Genomic DNA, 14134 nt, shown 5'->3' on the forward strand with positions numbered 1-14134 from the left:
CTTTCACTTCAGAGAATAACCAAGTTTTTTTCCGTAGATTTATGATTTTAATCTCAGAGAAGATCTACGTTTTTTTCCCGTAAACTCTCAGTGTAATCTCAGAGAATATCAAGTTTATTACTCATAGATGTATGACTTTAATCTCAGGGAATACCCAACATTTTGTTTCTTGTAAATTCATGACTGTAATATTACAGAATCACAGTTTTCTCACGTAAATTTTCAAAAAGATTCTGTTGACATTTTAAACGCAACCAGCGGTTCCACCGTCTAATCCCTCCAACATGGCCGCCAGTACGTTTGTCCCCTCGGTGACTGAGCTGATTGGGTTTCTGTGTCTCTTGTGTGTCCAACAGGAGGGCGACTCTCTCGGGGCGATGGAGAAAGTCTGTCGTCAGCTGACGTATCATCTCAGCCCCCACTCTCAGTGGAGGAGACAGGGCCTCCTCAAGAGGAAGCCTCAGTCCTGGTGAGTGCGTTGGTGTTCAGGATGTTTCCTCTGTGTGTGTGTGTGTGTGTGTGTGTGTGTGTGTGTGTGTGTGTGTGTGTGTGTGTGTGTGTGTGTGTGAACATCTCAGTGTGTCACCAGTGTGTCATCGTCTGCTGCTCCGCCGGGTGCCCCGAAAAAAAAAAAAAATCCAGTGACGTCTCTTTTATTTCCTCACCGTTTTCGTGGACACGGTTCCTTCTCTTTGCCTTTTTGTTTCTCTCTCTCTCTCCGTCTTTATGCTCACATTATTACCTAAATTGTTTTATTTGAATTGCGTTTTGTTGTTCGTGTTTCAGTGGGACTTTAAATCACACACAGTCAATTTGTATTCACGTCGCACAGCGGCAGCTCTCTTCCTCTTGTCACCTGCATTAAGTAGAAACCTCATTTTGAATATTATTATATTTAATTCACAAAGCCGTGTTACGCAATATGCAAAGCAGTCATAAATCATCTCTTGTTAAAGCACAGCCAGCAAATAATTAACCTTGAACTATTTTAAACTCTTCTAAATAGATCACATTATTCTCAATATCATGCACAATCTTACTTTTCCATTATAGTCTTCTTCTATACTTTCTATCTTTTTTTATTTACTATATTTAAATTACTCTTATTGCTCTTCTATTTTGGACAGGTGTCAGTATTACTTCTTATACACTTAATACTCTATTGTTCATGTATGTTTATATTCTTATTCTTCTGTTGTAATCTTTGATCAAACTCTGCCACAAGAACCTCCTTTCGGGATTCATAAAGTTCCATCTCATCTTAACTTATTTTATAATATTTTTAATTCACCTGCCGTCTATATTTTTGGTGTTTCCACACATACATGAAAACATTTCCACCATAAATTGGTGCATTAAATCTCACCACGATGCAGGAAATAAAATGTTGAAATGAAACTTACATCCTTAAAGTGGCTTTGTGATCATAACACTGTAACACAGAATACTAATAACAACATTAATAGCTGGAGGCTGCTGCAACCGCCGTTGGATTCTCTAGACTTCGCTGTAGACCTGATCACCGTGTGACGCTGCATCTTAAACCTCTAAAGTGCGTCCTGGTGGGAGCAGATGGTGAGAGAGAGACAGGATTCCCACTGCTGTGTGAGTGGAGGATCAGTAGGAAGATGAGAATGTCTCCTCCTCAGCGTTAAACACCAGGTGTCTCCTCCTCTGCAACACAGTGTGCAGACAAACACACCAGCGCAGAGGGGAGAAAATAATCAATATGGCCGATGAGATTGGATCCCGGCTGAGTGTGTCTGGGTGTTGTGTCGACAGAAAAGAAATTTCAGCAAAGTGAAATAGCTCCAAAAAGTTGCCGTTGAAGCAGAGTCCCACCTTTAATGGTATTAGACGACAGCTGGAGATGAGGAATGAGTTTGGTTATTATCTTAAGTAATTCTGGACTGTGGGGGGGGGGGGGGGGGGGGGGGGGGTTAATCAACGCAGCGCTGCTGCAGTCGGCACTTCATGCTGTCATGAACTCGAGTCAGAGTGATTAGCCGGAGGAGAGACACGCCCCGTTTACTCGTGAGTCTCATCGGCGACTGACGAGATTGAATCATCTTTTTCTGCGTGGGATACACGCCATTAATGCCACACACACACACACACACACACACACACACACACACACACACACACACACACACACACACACACAAACAAACAAACAAATCTCAACAATAAATAAGTCAGAGCCGACAAAAAGGATGAAAAATGTTTTTGAACGGATGAAAGACTGTATCCAGACCATAAGACTGTATATAAGAAGAGGACGTAGTCATGGTGACGTCACCCGTTGGTTTGTGGACTGATGTTTTGAAGCCTCGAGTTTGGCGATTTAGCCGTCGCCATCTTGGATTACGACCGTCACCATGTTGTTGTCTTTTTTGCAGCTAATGAACAGGAAGTGACCACATCTGAACTGAGGAGGAGTGACGTAGAGACGCCGTGTTCGTCTCTGGTAGAGACCTGTCAATCACTGTAACCCTAACCTAACTACGTATTTCATCATCTTTTACTAAACCTAACTAAGTATTTCACCATCTTTTACTAAACCTAACTAAGTATTTCACCATCTTTTACTAAACCTAACTAAGTATTTCACCATCTTTTACTAAACCTAACTAAGTATTTCACCATCTTTAACTAAACCTAACTAAGTATTTCACCATCTTTAACTAAACCTAACTAAGTATTACACCATCTTTTACTAAACCTAACTAAGTATTTTACCATCTTTAACTAAACCTAACTAAGTATTTCACCATCTTTTACTAAACCTAACTAAGTATTTTACCATCTTTAACTAAACCTAACTAAGTATTTCACCATCTTTTACTAAACCTAACTAAGTATTTCACCATCTTTTACTAAACCTAACTAAGTATTTCACCATCTTTAACTAAACCTAACTAAGTATTTCACCATCTTTTATTAAACCTAACTAAGTATTTCACCACCTTTAACTAAACCTAACTAAGTATTTCATCATCTTTAACTAAACCTAACTAAGTATTTCATCATCTTTAACTAAACCTAACTAAGTATTTCACCATCTTTAACTAAACCTAACTAAGTATTTCATCATCTTTTACTAAACCTAACTAAGTATTTCACCATCTTTTACTAAACCTAACTAAGTATTTCATCATCTTTTACTAAACCTAACTAAGTATTTCACCATCTTTTACTAAACCTAACTAAGTATTTCATCATCTTTTACTAAACCTAACTAAGTATTTCATCATCTTGTACTAAACCTAACTAACTATTTTATCATCTTGTACTAAACCTAACCTGCTATAAACTTAGATTCAGGTCTTACGTCTCTGACTTTGTTCTTGGGATCGTTGTGATCAAAATCTGTAAAAAAAACGCCTCTTTAGTGGTGAAACTCACTGCTTTTGAAGAAGGAGCATAAATACACATGTAAATCAACTGGCCGGCAGTTTTTTACTGTCTATTCAACAAGAGTAGTTGTGAATGGTGGAAAACAAAGCAGGATTAACAAGGCTCACTGTTCGCTGTCTGGCCGCTTAACAACGGCTCCTTTCATTGCGATCAACAAGTTCCACTTGGTGGTTTGAAATGAGGCAGCTGCACAGCTGAGTGTCTGGAGCAGCCAGCAGACCTGCTCTCCTCTCTCTGTTTACGACCGAGGTCTGAGACCCCTGCAGAGAAAACTGTGAGGTAAACAATGTGACAGCAGATATTCTCGTGGGCAGGGTTACATTTAGCAGCATGAGGACGAGATGTTTCTCCTCAGGAAGGAATCTGCTTTTTATTTGCTCGTCAGCTGTGTTTGATTAAAGACAAGAGGCAGAGAAGGAGATGGAGATGAGGAAAACTCAGATATCACGCATACAATACAACTCCTCTGGTTGTATAGAAGTCTAGTCTAAAATGACTCTACTTCTCTTTTGATTTATTCCCTCAGTAAACATTGTAAACATGAGTTCATGGTCTCAAGCTCTATACAATGGATCATATGATATCTTACGAAAAGTTACTCCTCATTTTCTGTGCGTTTTCCTTCAAAAGTCCAACAACACGTGTCAATTTTCAAGATAAACTTCCATCGTTGCAGAAAACAACTCAGTTAGGTTTAGGCAACAAAACTATTTAGTTAGGTTTAGGAAAAGATCTTGGTTTGGGTTAAAAAAGAAACACAGAAGTGTTGTTACGTGACAAAATTAATCAACGGTGACTTTTTGTTTCACACGGGGCACAAACCTGGGCGAGATATAACAAACCTCCAGGTTAGCCAAACGTGTTTAGCTGTAAAGTTACAGATCAGAATCATTATATCCATAGAATTTGAGTAGAAGTAGAACGGACATTGAACTGTTTTCGTGGTCATTGGACTAGTATAAAAGAAAATTGCAATTGTTGTTAGTTGTTATGCTGTAAACACACGTCAGTTGGGCCGTAAAGTCTTGTAGAAGCTTGCCGGAAAGAGAGCAAATGCAGCTGTAACGATGGTGGAACTAGCAAGCTAGCTAACTAGCCATCTGTCCACTAGTTAGCAAGATAACTAGCTTGTCATTATCCAGTGTGGAATGAGGCGGAGGGACCGTTAGACCCAGCGCTACCGCTGGTCAACAGCTCGCTCTTCGACTCATTTTATGTAGCTAGTATAGCATGGCAAAATTAGCTAGCTAGCTAACTAGCCAGCTGTCCACTGGTTAGCTAAGTCACTAGCCTGTCCTTCACCAGAGAGACGGGGAGTGAGGCGGAGGGACCGTTGGACCACCGGCCTGGTAGCAAGGTAACTAGCTAACCAGCAAGGTAACTAGCTGGTCATTATCCGGACTGCCTCATTCCCCGCCAGTCTGGATAATGACAAGCTAGTTACCTTGCTAACTAGCGGACAGTTGGCTAGTTAGCTGGCTTGCTAATTCCGCCATGGTTACAGAAAATACATCGGTCTGCTCTTCAGCTCATTTCCTGTGTAGCATGGTGGAGTTAGCAAACTAGCTAAATAGTCCACAAGCTAGACAGCTAGCTTGCTAATTCCACCATACTTTAATGCTACACTGGTTGCAGAAAATGAGCCAAACAAAGTTGTCCCTCATCTGGCGACCGCAATGTGCTTTCCTACGCTGTGACAAGAGTGTGTGGATGAAGCAGTAAGTTGTTAAATTGAACTAATTTACACTTCGTACCGTTACTACTCCACTGCACAAGTCAGTTTAGTTTGTATGGAAATTAGCTCGCTACAACAATCACAGTGGCAATGCTACACAATAAAAATGGCTGCCACTCTGACCTGCCACGTTGAATGGGAAAATAGGTTCTACTCCTATTTTTTATTTCTAGGATCATATGACTGTGAGTTGGTCACAGTTTGCCACCCGATGCTTTGTGAAAGATGCAAAGTGAAACACCAACAACAGTTCAGACGTCTCTTAAGACCATGTTGCCCCCCCCCCCCCCCCTAGTTTTTCCCATCATACTGTATGATTTATACAAAGTGGCTGGAGAGCGTCCAGCACAGCATCCACTGGCTCTTAGAAGCAGCAGGCGAGATGTTGATTGACAACCATCCAACGGGTAAACAACTGCCTGTCTGTCTGGACCTGAATCTGTCTGTCTGCCTCCATCTTTGTGTGTTTTTTAGTTTTTTTTGTCCTAACGGCTAGTTTTCACAAGGCTGGAAGGGAAATAATGAGGTCTTGCCGAGGTTGGATTGTTTGCCATGGAAACCCCATAACGCACCAATATGATCTCAAATAATGCTCTTTACCTTCTCGAGCCGTCTGCCTACCAACGTCTTGTGTGCCGGCTGCTGATTGGACGCCTGTGACGGCTGCACGGACAGATTTATTGGCTGCCTCCCACCTGAGCTCTGACATCCAGCAGAGAGAGAGGTTGAGTGCAGACTGGATGTCTGTGCTTCGTCTGGGAGGATATTAGTGCTTCTATATATTTGCATTTGTGCGTCAGTGAAGGACGGGAAGAATTAAGTGGCTTGTTAAAGTGAATATGGGGTTTTAATCTGAAGCATCTGATAGCTTAAACATTTTATATTGTGATATCTTATAACCACTTTTCAGCAATTTATTAAGAACCTGCATAATTTCACAGAACCTCCGTGTCAGACAGAAGAAAAAAAAGCAATTATTGGAAGTGTTCCATTGCTAGTTTCTCACCCATTTTCCTGCCTGTAGGAAGTCATTGATTGGCCAGTGCCCTGCTGCTTTTGCTGCTAACCTCTCACAAGCATTTCTTCATGCTGATCAGCTCCTGGAGAAGATGGATGAAGTTTAGTATTTTATGTTGATGAAAGCGCGGTGAGGCGGTGAAAGCTTTACCAAAGAACTACTGATGCGGAGCAGCTAAAACGCCTAGACTGTGGAAAGTAGAAGCTACTGTTTGGTACATATTATGTCCATTTGATCGGGTTTCAACCAGAGATGGGAGTGATCTGATCCAATATTGGTATTGGGTTCAATCAGCAAATATTGGACATCACTGATCGGTATGAATCAGGTGGCAACCTCCGGTTTTGAAAAGTGAGGTCAAAGCTTCATGTGTTAAAGCTGCATTCTCTCTAGTGTCCACCAGGGGGCGACTCCTCTGGTTGTATAGAAGTCTAGTCTAAAATGACTCTACTTCTCTCTTGATTTATTCCCTCAGTAAACATTGTAAACATGAGTTTATGGTCTCAATCTCTAGTTTACAGTCTTCTTCAATACAGCATGATGTTCATTTAGTACATTATGGTCCATTTAGAGTCAAACAGACCATAAAGCAGGGGATTACTGTGACTGACTACGTCACTCCTCCTCAGTCCAAATATGGTCACTTCTGTTCACTGGTTGCAAAAAACCAACATGGCAACGGCCAAAACGCCGAAATCAAGGCTTTAAAACGGCGCAAACCAATGGGTGACGTCACGATGACTACGTCTACTTCTTATATACAGTCTATGGTATGTATATGTAACAATGGTGAAGAACGACCCTCTGGCCGTGTTGGGATGGCTGCAAAGAGTTAGCTACGTTAGCATCTTTAGCACGGAGGTGGAGTCGCTGCTTTAAGCTCAGAACCGAGGATGACTGTCCGACTCCAGGACCTTTAAACAACACATTACCTCCGGCGTTTATCACCATTTGGGCCTTTTTACGATCGCTAAATGGACGGTGAGAACCACTTGCTGCGCTCTCAATAAACCATTTAACATTTTCCTATTAGCGTGTATTAATAATCTAACCGTATATAATTAATTTCTGACTTTAAGATGGCTAATGGGGCATATTCATACCCACCATTGAGGTCCAAACCTCTGTGTTTTATGACTTTATTGCGGCAGCTATCACCGTAAATCCCTCGGTGTGTCTATAATGTCCCAGTTGATTTATGTCCTGTGGCGTTTAATATGTTTTTTTGGTATTATTGTGCATGAAAGAGGGAGTTTTCCATTTGTTTTGAAACCTTTTTTAGTCCCTTTCATTCACTTGAATTCACCGTAGGTTCTGTTTTGAGTCGGAGCAGCCCACACGCTCGCCCTTTTCAAAATGAGCTGTGAGCGTTCAAATATTAATGCTGGCTATAACTTACAAACTGGAGAGTTTTGAAATTAATCTGAGCGCTTCAAAAGCACTTTGATTCTTTCTTTCCCTTTTCTCATTTTAATCCAAATCTCTTTTTGTTTCCCTTGACTCCTCTGAATCCTTCTCTCTCTCTCGTTAGAGGCTTTACAGTAACTCACTGAGGAGAACAGGGGAAACAATGAAACACACATTTCTAAATATATATACCTGAGATTATGACGGCGGGTCGATGCTGTGATTATGCTTTTTGATAAATTTGAAGGATCGACTCTCACAGGGCTTAAAAGCAGAGAAAAAAGTCCAGATGTTGAACACGTGTTTAATCCCACGTCGCTTCAACGCATCTCAAAAAAGGTCCACTAGACTGTTAATTCACTTTTTCATCATGCAGCACAAAGTGGTATGAAGCATTGTGTTGAAGCAGAAATATTGAAATGTAACCTTTGCTGTGTGTGTGTGTGTGTGTGTGTGTGTCTGTTGACGCGGGTCATCTGCTTTAAATGCATCGGCATGGCTGAATATGAATCCATATACGAGTCGTCTCCATCCTCCTCCACACCACAACACCCGTCACTTGTTGTGTGACTCATGTTTATTCCCAGTGGGACCAGTGACCTCCTGGAGCTGTGTGAATAATGGTGGTTGTTGCCCGCCCAGAGCTCCACTGCTGTCCGACATGGATAAAGACACTTTGTACGGAGTAACTCCTCATTGTTCCCGGGGTATTTTGTTTCATGGATAATTAACTGAATAGATGCAGAAGGTTTCTGTTCCTCACATTAGTCAGTTTAGAAGATGTAGTATCAGCAGTTCCTTTCTTTGAGATGGAAGTTTGGTTTAAAGTACGTTTCACACATAAAGAAGAAGTGGCTCAGTTTCCTGTTGCTGGTGGACTCTTCTTAAAGATGTAGTAATCACTTGTTGACCACTAGGGGGCGGAAAAATAACATATATAACTGTTTTTAATATTTTTTATTTTAAGCAAAGACTTGGTTATTTTTACGAAACCTAACCAAGAAGTTTTGTTAACGTTAACCACAAGTTTAAAACCAGGAGAAAAAAACATTTCCCTCGAAACGTATCAGTTAGGTTTAGGAAAAGATCGTGGTTTAGTGAGGACATAAGTACATGTTTTGGGTTGGCTCTATTCGCTTAATATGACACGGGCTAACTCCATAATTAACATAGCGTGGAGTTGAATATAAGGAAAATGACATAACACCTTTGAAAAGTTGACTTAAAGCTACTCTTTGTGTTGATTCTGGCGCCCCCTGTGGACTAAAGTGGTAGTGTTTCTAAGAGTCCCTTTAGAAAGCCTCTCATTTTACTGCAGCAGGATCTGACAGTCTGCCCCTCTCAGTCCTGGTTCTGGTTCCCTTCCCTCCAGCGGGTCCAGCAATACGTCCTGGGTCTCCAGCGAAGACATTATGCCAAAACACAGCCCTTTAAGCTCCTCCTCTCTGGTTGAAGTTGGCCTTAATCAGTGTAATCGGATGCGGGAGTGATTGCTTGGAATGTGACTCTTCATAAATGCAGATCCCACGATTAGATCAAACTACTGGACGTCTCTTGAAATGCGTCCATAATAACCGTCCCTTCAGACGGAGACTAGTCCTGCATCTTAACAGGAAGACGTTCCTCCTGCTCGTCAATCGTTGGAAACATAAGCCGCTCGCACCTGAGGAAAAAAGCTTGTTGCACAAGAAGGAGAGGAAGGAGGTGTTTTCTCACCTTCTCCGTCACACAACAGAAGAGGAGAGAAAAGGCTCTGTGGGAGACAGAAGCACAGATATTCTTCTAATTAAATATAAAAAGCATCCTCTGTATAATCTGTCCTCCCCCCCCCCCACCTTCATTTATATACATCACATGTCCGAGGCGGATGCAGCTGGTGACACGTAGTCCTTTCACCTGGATTCACCTTGTGAGTCTGTTTCAGGAAACAAGTGGGCGGCTTCACATCGTTTACAGACAGAGAGGTGTGGCGTTGTCGATTTATTTATATATATATTTTTATGTATATATATATGTATATATATATGTATATATTCGTAATACGTCAAGAGTCATACTCAGCCAGGCAGAACGGGACAAAGGTTCAACCTGTGAAAGGAGAACAGGCTTATTACTGATTTCCCACATGACACAAATATTTTACTGATAAAAACACTATTTACACGTCTAGAGATTATATAATGAAGGACAATTTGCTTTTAGATGTTTTAGAAACAGGAGGTCTTCATGAGTAGTTTATGAGTCTAATATTTTTGGACTAAATACTTTGAGTACTAGCACAAATATTATAAAGTACTTTCACTGTGTACTTTTTAAGTAGTCCAATGTCAAAGTCCTTTCCAGGGACCAAGATTCATAATTTTCATCTAACTTTGATGTGGGCTAAAAACCCTCAGTTCCTTAAGTAGTTTATGAAACAAATATTTTTGGACGTAGTACATATTGGACTGATTGCACAAATACTATGAAGTACAGTTGATTTGCAAAGTAATAATATGATATGAGAGATAAAAGCCCTCTGTGTCACCGCTGGCAGTCGTCCAGTTGGGTGACCTCAGTACAGAGTGGGGGGTGTGTCTGTCTCTCTCTCTCTGTCTCTGTCTCTCTCTCTCTGTCTCTCTCTCTCTCTCTGTCTCCCTCTCTCTGTCTCTCTCTCTCTGTCTCTCTCTCTCTCTCTGTCTCTCTCTCTGTCTCTGTCTCTCTCTCTCTGTCTCTCTCTCTCTGTCTCTCTCTCTCTCTCTCTGTCTCTCTCTGTCTTTCTCTCTCTCTCTCTCTCTCTCTGTCTCTCTCTCTCTCTCTGTCTCTCTCTCTCTGTCTCTCTCTCTCTCTCTCTCTCTGTAGCGTGGGATTCTGGTCTGAAGCCAAAATACATCACGAGCTCTCTCAGCGTCTCATCTGCTTTTTATTTGCACACACTACTATTCTTGTTTATTGCTTTTAAACTGAGCATGGCGGAGTGACGTTGGAGAGACATATTCTTTCTAAAACAATCACCTGTTTCCTCGTTGAGTGCAGACAAACACATCGAGTACGAGAGGAGAATACGAGCCGTCGCGATCGCATCAGTGGTCACGGAGAGACCAGGGCATTACTGCTGCTGCTGCTGCTGCTGCAGCCGGTGTGTTAACTAATTAGCACACTCTGGCTCATGGGCTGCTGCGTAGAGTTTGGTCGGAGCTCAAACCTCCAGGGGCGTCTGTGGGAAGTGGGTTCAGACTACTTACCCAGACTGGGAGAGGTAGCCGCATCCGCCTCGAGGTGTTTTCTCTTTCAGTTCATTCGCATTATGCTTGCAACAAGTGAAAAAACATGAAGCATGTGTTGGTAACATGTATATAAACAATATATATCTCTCTCTCTCCCTCTCTCCCTCTCTCTACACATGGTTATTCTTTGTGTTTTTGGTCCATGTGACGCTAGTTTTCATTGTGCTCCTGCTGAAGTATGGGGACATCCTGACGTAACAGAGGACAGCTGTGCTTCAATATCTAGATTTCCCCACTGGGGATGTGTTACCGTAGTGATGGTGACAATGATGTGGGGGGGGGATACAGTGGAACAAGCCAAGCTAATTTTATTTTATTGTGTGGGAACCTTTTCATTGGCCTGTTTGGTTGAATAATAGTACACAGAGCCTCTGACAACTGGAGCATGAATTGATTGTTTTGAACCATAAATAATTTGAGTCACTTGTTGTAGTTTAACAGTTTTTTTTTTTTTACATTTTGTCGTGCTGTATTAAGGACATTAACTGGAGATGTAATTGATTGCTAAATAAACCGCAGTGACAGGTTGAGGTTATCCTATTCAGGGTCATTAAGGTTCATCCTCTGGAAACCACGAATGTTGGTACAAAATTTCATGCCAATCCGTCAAGTAGTTGTTGAGACATTTTACTCAAAACCGCAAATGTCAACCTCATGGTGACGCTAGAAGAAAAGCCAGTCATTAGGGTTCATCCTCTGGAAACCACGAATCCACCCATCATCTGTCACGGCTTATCCTATTCAGGGTCTCGGGGTAGGCTGGGGTTCATTCCAGCTGACAAAAGCTGACAAAGTTCATGACAAAGATTCATCCTCTGGAAACCACGAATGTTGGTACACAATTTCATGCCAATCTGTCAAGTAGTTGTTGAGGTATTTCACTCAAAACTAAAAATGTTAACTTCATGTCAGAGGATAACCAAAGTCAGTTGGGTTCATCCTCTGAAAACCACAATTGTGCGTACAAAATTTAATGTTAATCTATCTAGTAGCTGTTGAGACATTTCACTCAAAACTAAAAATGTAAACCTCATAGTGACGCTAGATAAAGTTAAAGTCATAAGGGTTCAACCTTTGGAAATCATGAATGTTTGTACAAAATTTCATGCCAATCCCTCAAGTAGTTCTTGAGATATTTCCCTCACAACCACAGATGTCAACCTCATGGTGACGCTGGAAGAAAAGCCAGAGGACCACTAAAGTCATTAGGGTTCATCCTCTGGAAACCATGAATGTTTATACAAAATATCGTGCCAATCCATCTAGTAGCTGTCGAGACATTTCACTCAATCCCACAAATATCAACCGCATGGTGACGCTTGATGAAACGTCAAAGGATCACCAAAATCGTTGTGGTTCATCCTCTGGAAACCATGAATGTTGGTACAAAATGTCATGCTAATCCGTCAAGTAGTTGTTGAAATATTTCACTCAAAACCATACATGTCTACCTCATGGTGACACTAGAAGAAATGCCAGAGGATCAACAAAGTCATTGAGGTTCATCCTCTGGAAACCATGAATGTTGGTACAAAATGTCATGCTAATCCGTCAAGTAGCTGATGAGATATTTCAGGATCAAACTAGTGGGTACAACCAAAAATATACACGTTTTTGTACCACCACGTTTCAGCCACCAAATCCCTAAAGACGTTGGTAGATTTACAGCTAGTTCCATGTTTCGACCCAAAAAACAAAACCCCCAAAATCACAACCCAGATCACTCTGTGTCACCTCTGGTTTTGTGAGTGAGGAGAATATTTTTTTCGGACGGCTATATTTGACCCACGCGCGGCCATCGCTTTGCTTTGGGCGGCTCTGGCCTAGATTCCTCTGAAGTCCCTCTGGTACGTGACTACATAAATATATTCAGCTGATGATAATAGTTCCCCACAGTCAGTTGTTTGGCCAGCTGATCAGAGCTGTGTGTGTGTATGTGTGTGTGTGTGTGTGTGTGTGTGTGTGTGTGTGTGTGTGTGTGTGTGTGTGTGTGTGTGTGTGTGTGTGTGTGTCTGAACTTCACTTGCATCAGTGTTGTTTGTGGGGAAGAATCGACGTTGGCCCTCCTGTCCAGTGTGTATTACAGAGATTGTTTGGATGAATTAAACTTCTGATCTCAGGTTTTTTCTTTCTTCATGGACCAAACCTCAGATCAGTCCAAATCCAGGCTCCCCACTGGGTTTATTCTTAGCTCGGGCCCTGTGGTTGGTTGGAGAGTATGGCTTTAAGCAGGCTGATCTCATACATCGTTTGCTGAGATACCTGCAAACATGGAAAGCGCTGTAATTCGTAGACATCCCACGTAAATCAATTTGTGATCATGAACCAACTTTGCAAACTTTTACTTCAAGGTTTTGGTTTGAAGTTCCTGAAATACTTAAAGTTTAAAGACTTACATCAGATTGGAATTGGTAAGAACAAACAACAAACCATTGGCACGAATATCCACGTTTAATACTCGCTCGTGTGTCTATCTCCAGTTTGAAGGCGGTGCTGTCGGCCCCTCTGTCCAGCGGGGCGTTGGATCTGTCCGGTATCCCCCTGGCGACCCGGGACATGGAGCGCCTGTGCGTTCACCTGCAGCGCCACGCGTCCGTCGTGGTGAGCCTGGAGATGGGCTTCAGCGAGCTGACGGACGAGGCCTTCCTCCTGCTGCTGCCCACGCTGGCCGCCCTGCCGCACCTGGAGACCCTGACGCTGAACGGGAACCGGCTCACCAGAGCGGTTCTGAAGGAGGTGACTGACGCTCTGAAGGTCAGCGGGTCACTAAAATGTTGTTGTTTTTTTAAATGTGATATTGCAGCATAATGTAGTTTAACGCCTGTAAATGAGATCCTGTTGTCACCTAAACCTTACCTTAGAATGAGCCGTTTATGTGTGGAGCAGGTCCTCCTCATGGAGTCCGCCATGATTCTACGGTAGCCCAGAACGGACAAACCAAACATTGGCTCCAGAAGGAGCCTTTCACATTTGTGAAGTTTTTGTGTCGACCTCCGTAGTTCTGCTACACGTTCAGCAGACGGGGGAAGTTCTGGTCTCTGCTGGAGGATCTGGGTCTGTCCACGGTGGTCCGGTCTCTGCTGGAGGATCTGGGTCTGTCCACGGTGGACCGGTCTCTGCTGGAGTGTGAGCTGAAGGAGTTTCTGGTGAACCTGCATGAGTTCATCTGGTTTCACCAGAATCCGACCCGGTGGCTCCGATGACGAGCGTTAAGAACAACTCTATAGAAACAGACCATCTTCTCTCTGATGGTCTCTGTACTGATGGAGGTCTGATAGAGGACCAGAA

General features: G+C 42.4%; 1 protein-coding gene across 1 annotated transcript in view; it reads left to right on the forward strand.

Annotated features, from left to right (window-relative positions):
- lrrc75a (leucine rich repeat containing 75A) overlaps positions 1–14134 on the forward strand; it is a 41309-nt gene that overhangs the window by 21607 nt on the left and 5568 nt on the right. Inside the window, exons 4-5 of the mRNA XM_068706035.1 lie at positions 357–469; positions 13327–13600. Of these exons, the coding sequence (XP_068562136.1) occupies positions 357–469; positions 13327–13600 (387 nt within the window). The remainder of the gene's footprint in view (positions 1–356; positions 470–13326; positions 13601–14134) is intronic.

The sequence above is a fragment of the Cebidichthys violaceus genome, unplaced genomic scaffold (assembly GCF_023349555.1).
Source record: "Cebidichthys violaceus isolate CVI_PGR_0920_01 unplaced genomic scaffold, fCebVio1.0.p SCAF_1, whole genome shotgun sequence".
Taxonomy (NCBI): Eukaryota; Metazoa; Chordata; class Actinopteri; order Perciformes; family Stichaeidae; genus Cebidichthys; species Cebidichthys violaceus.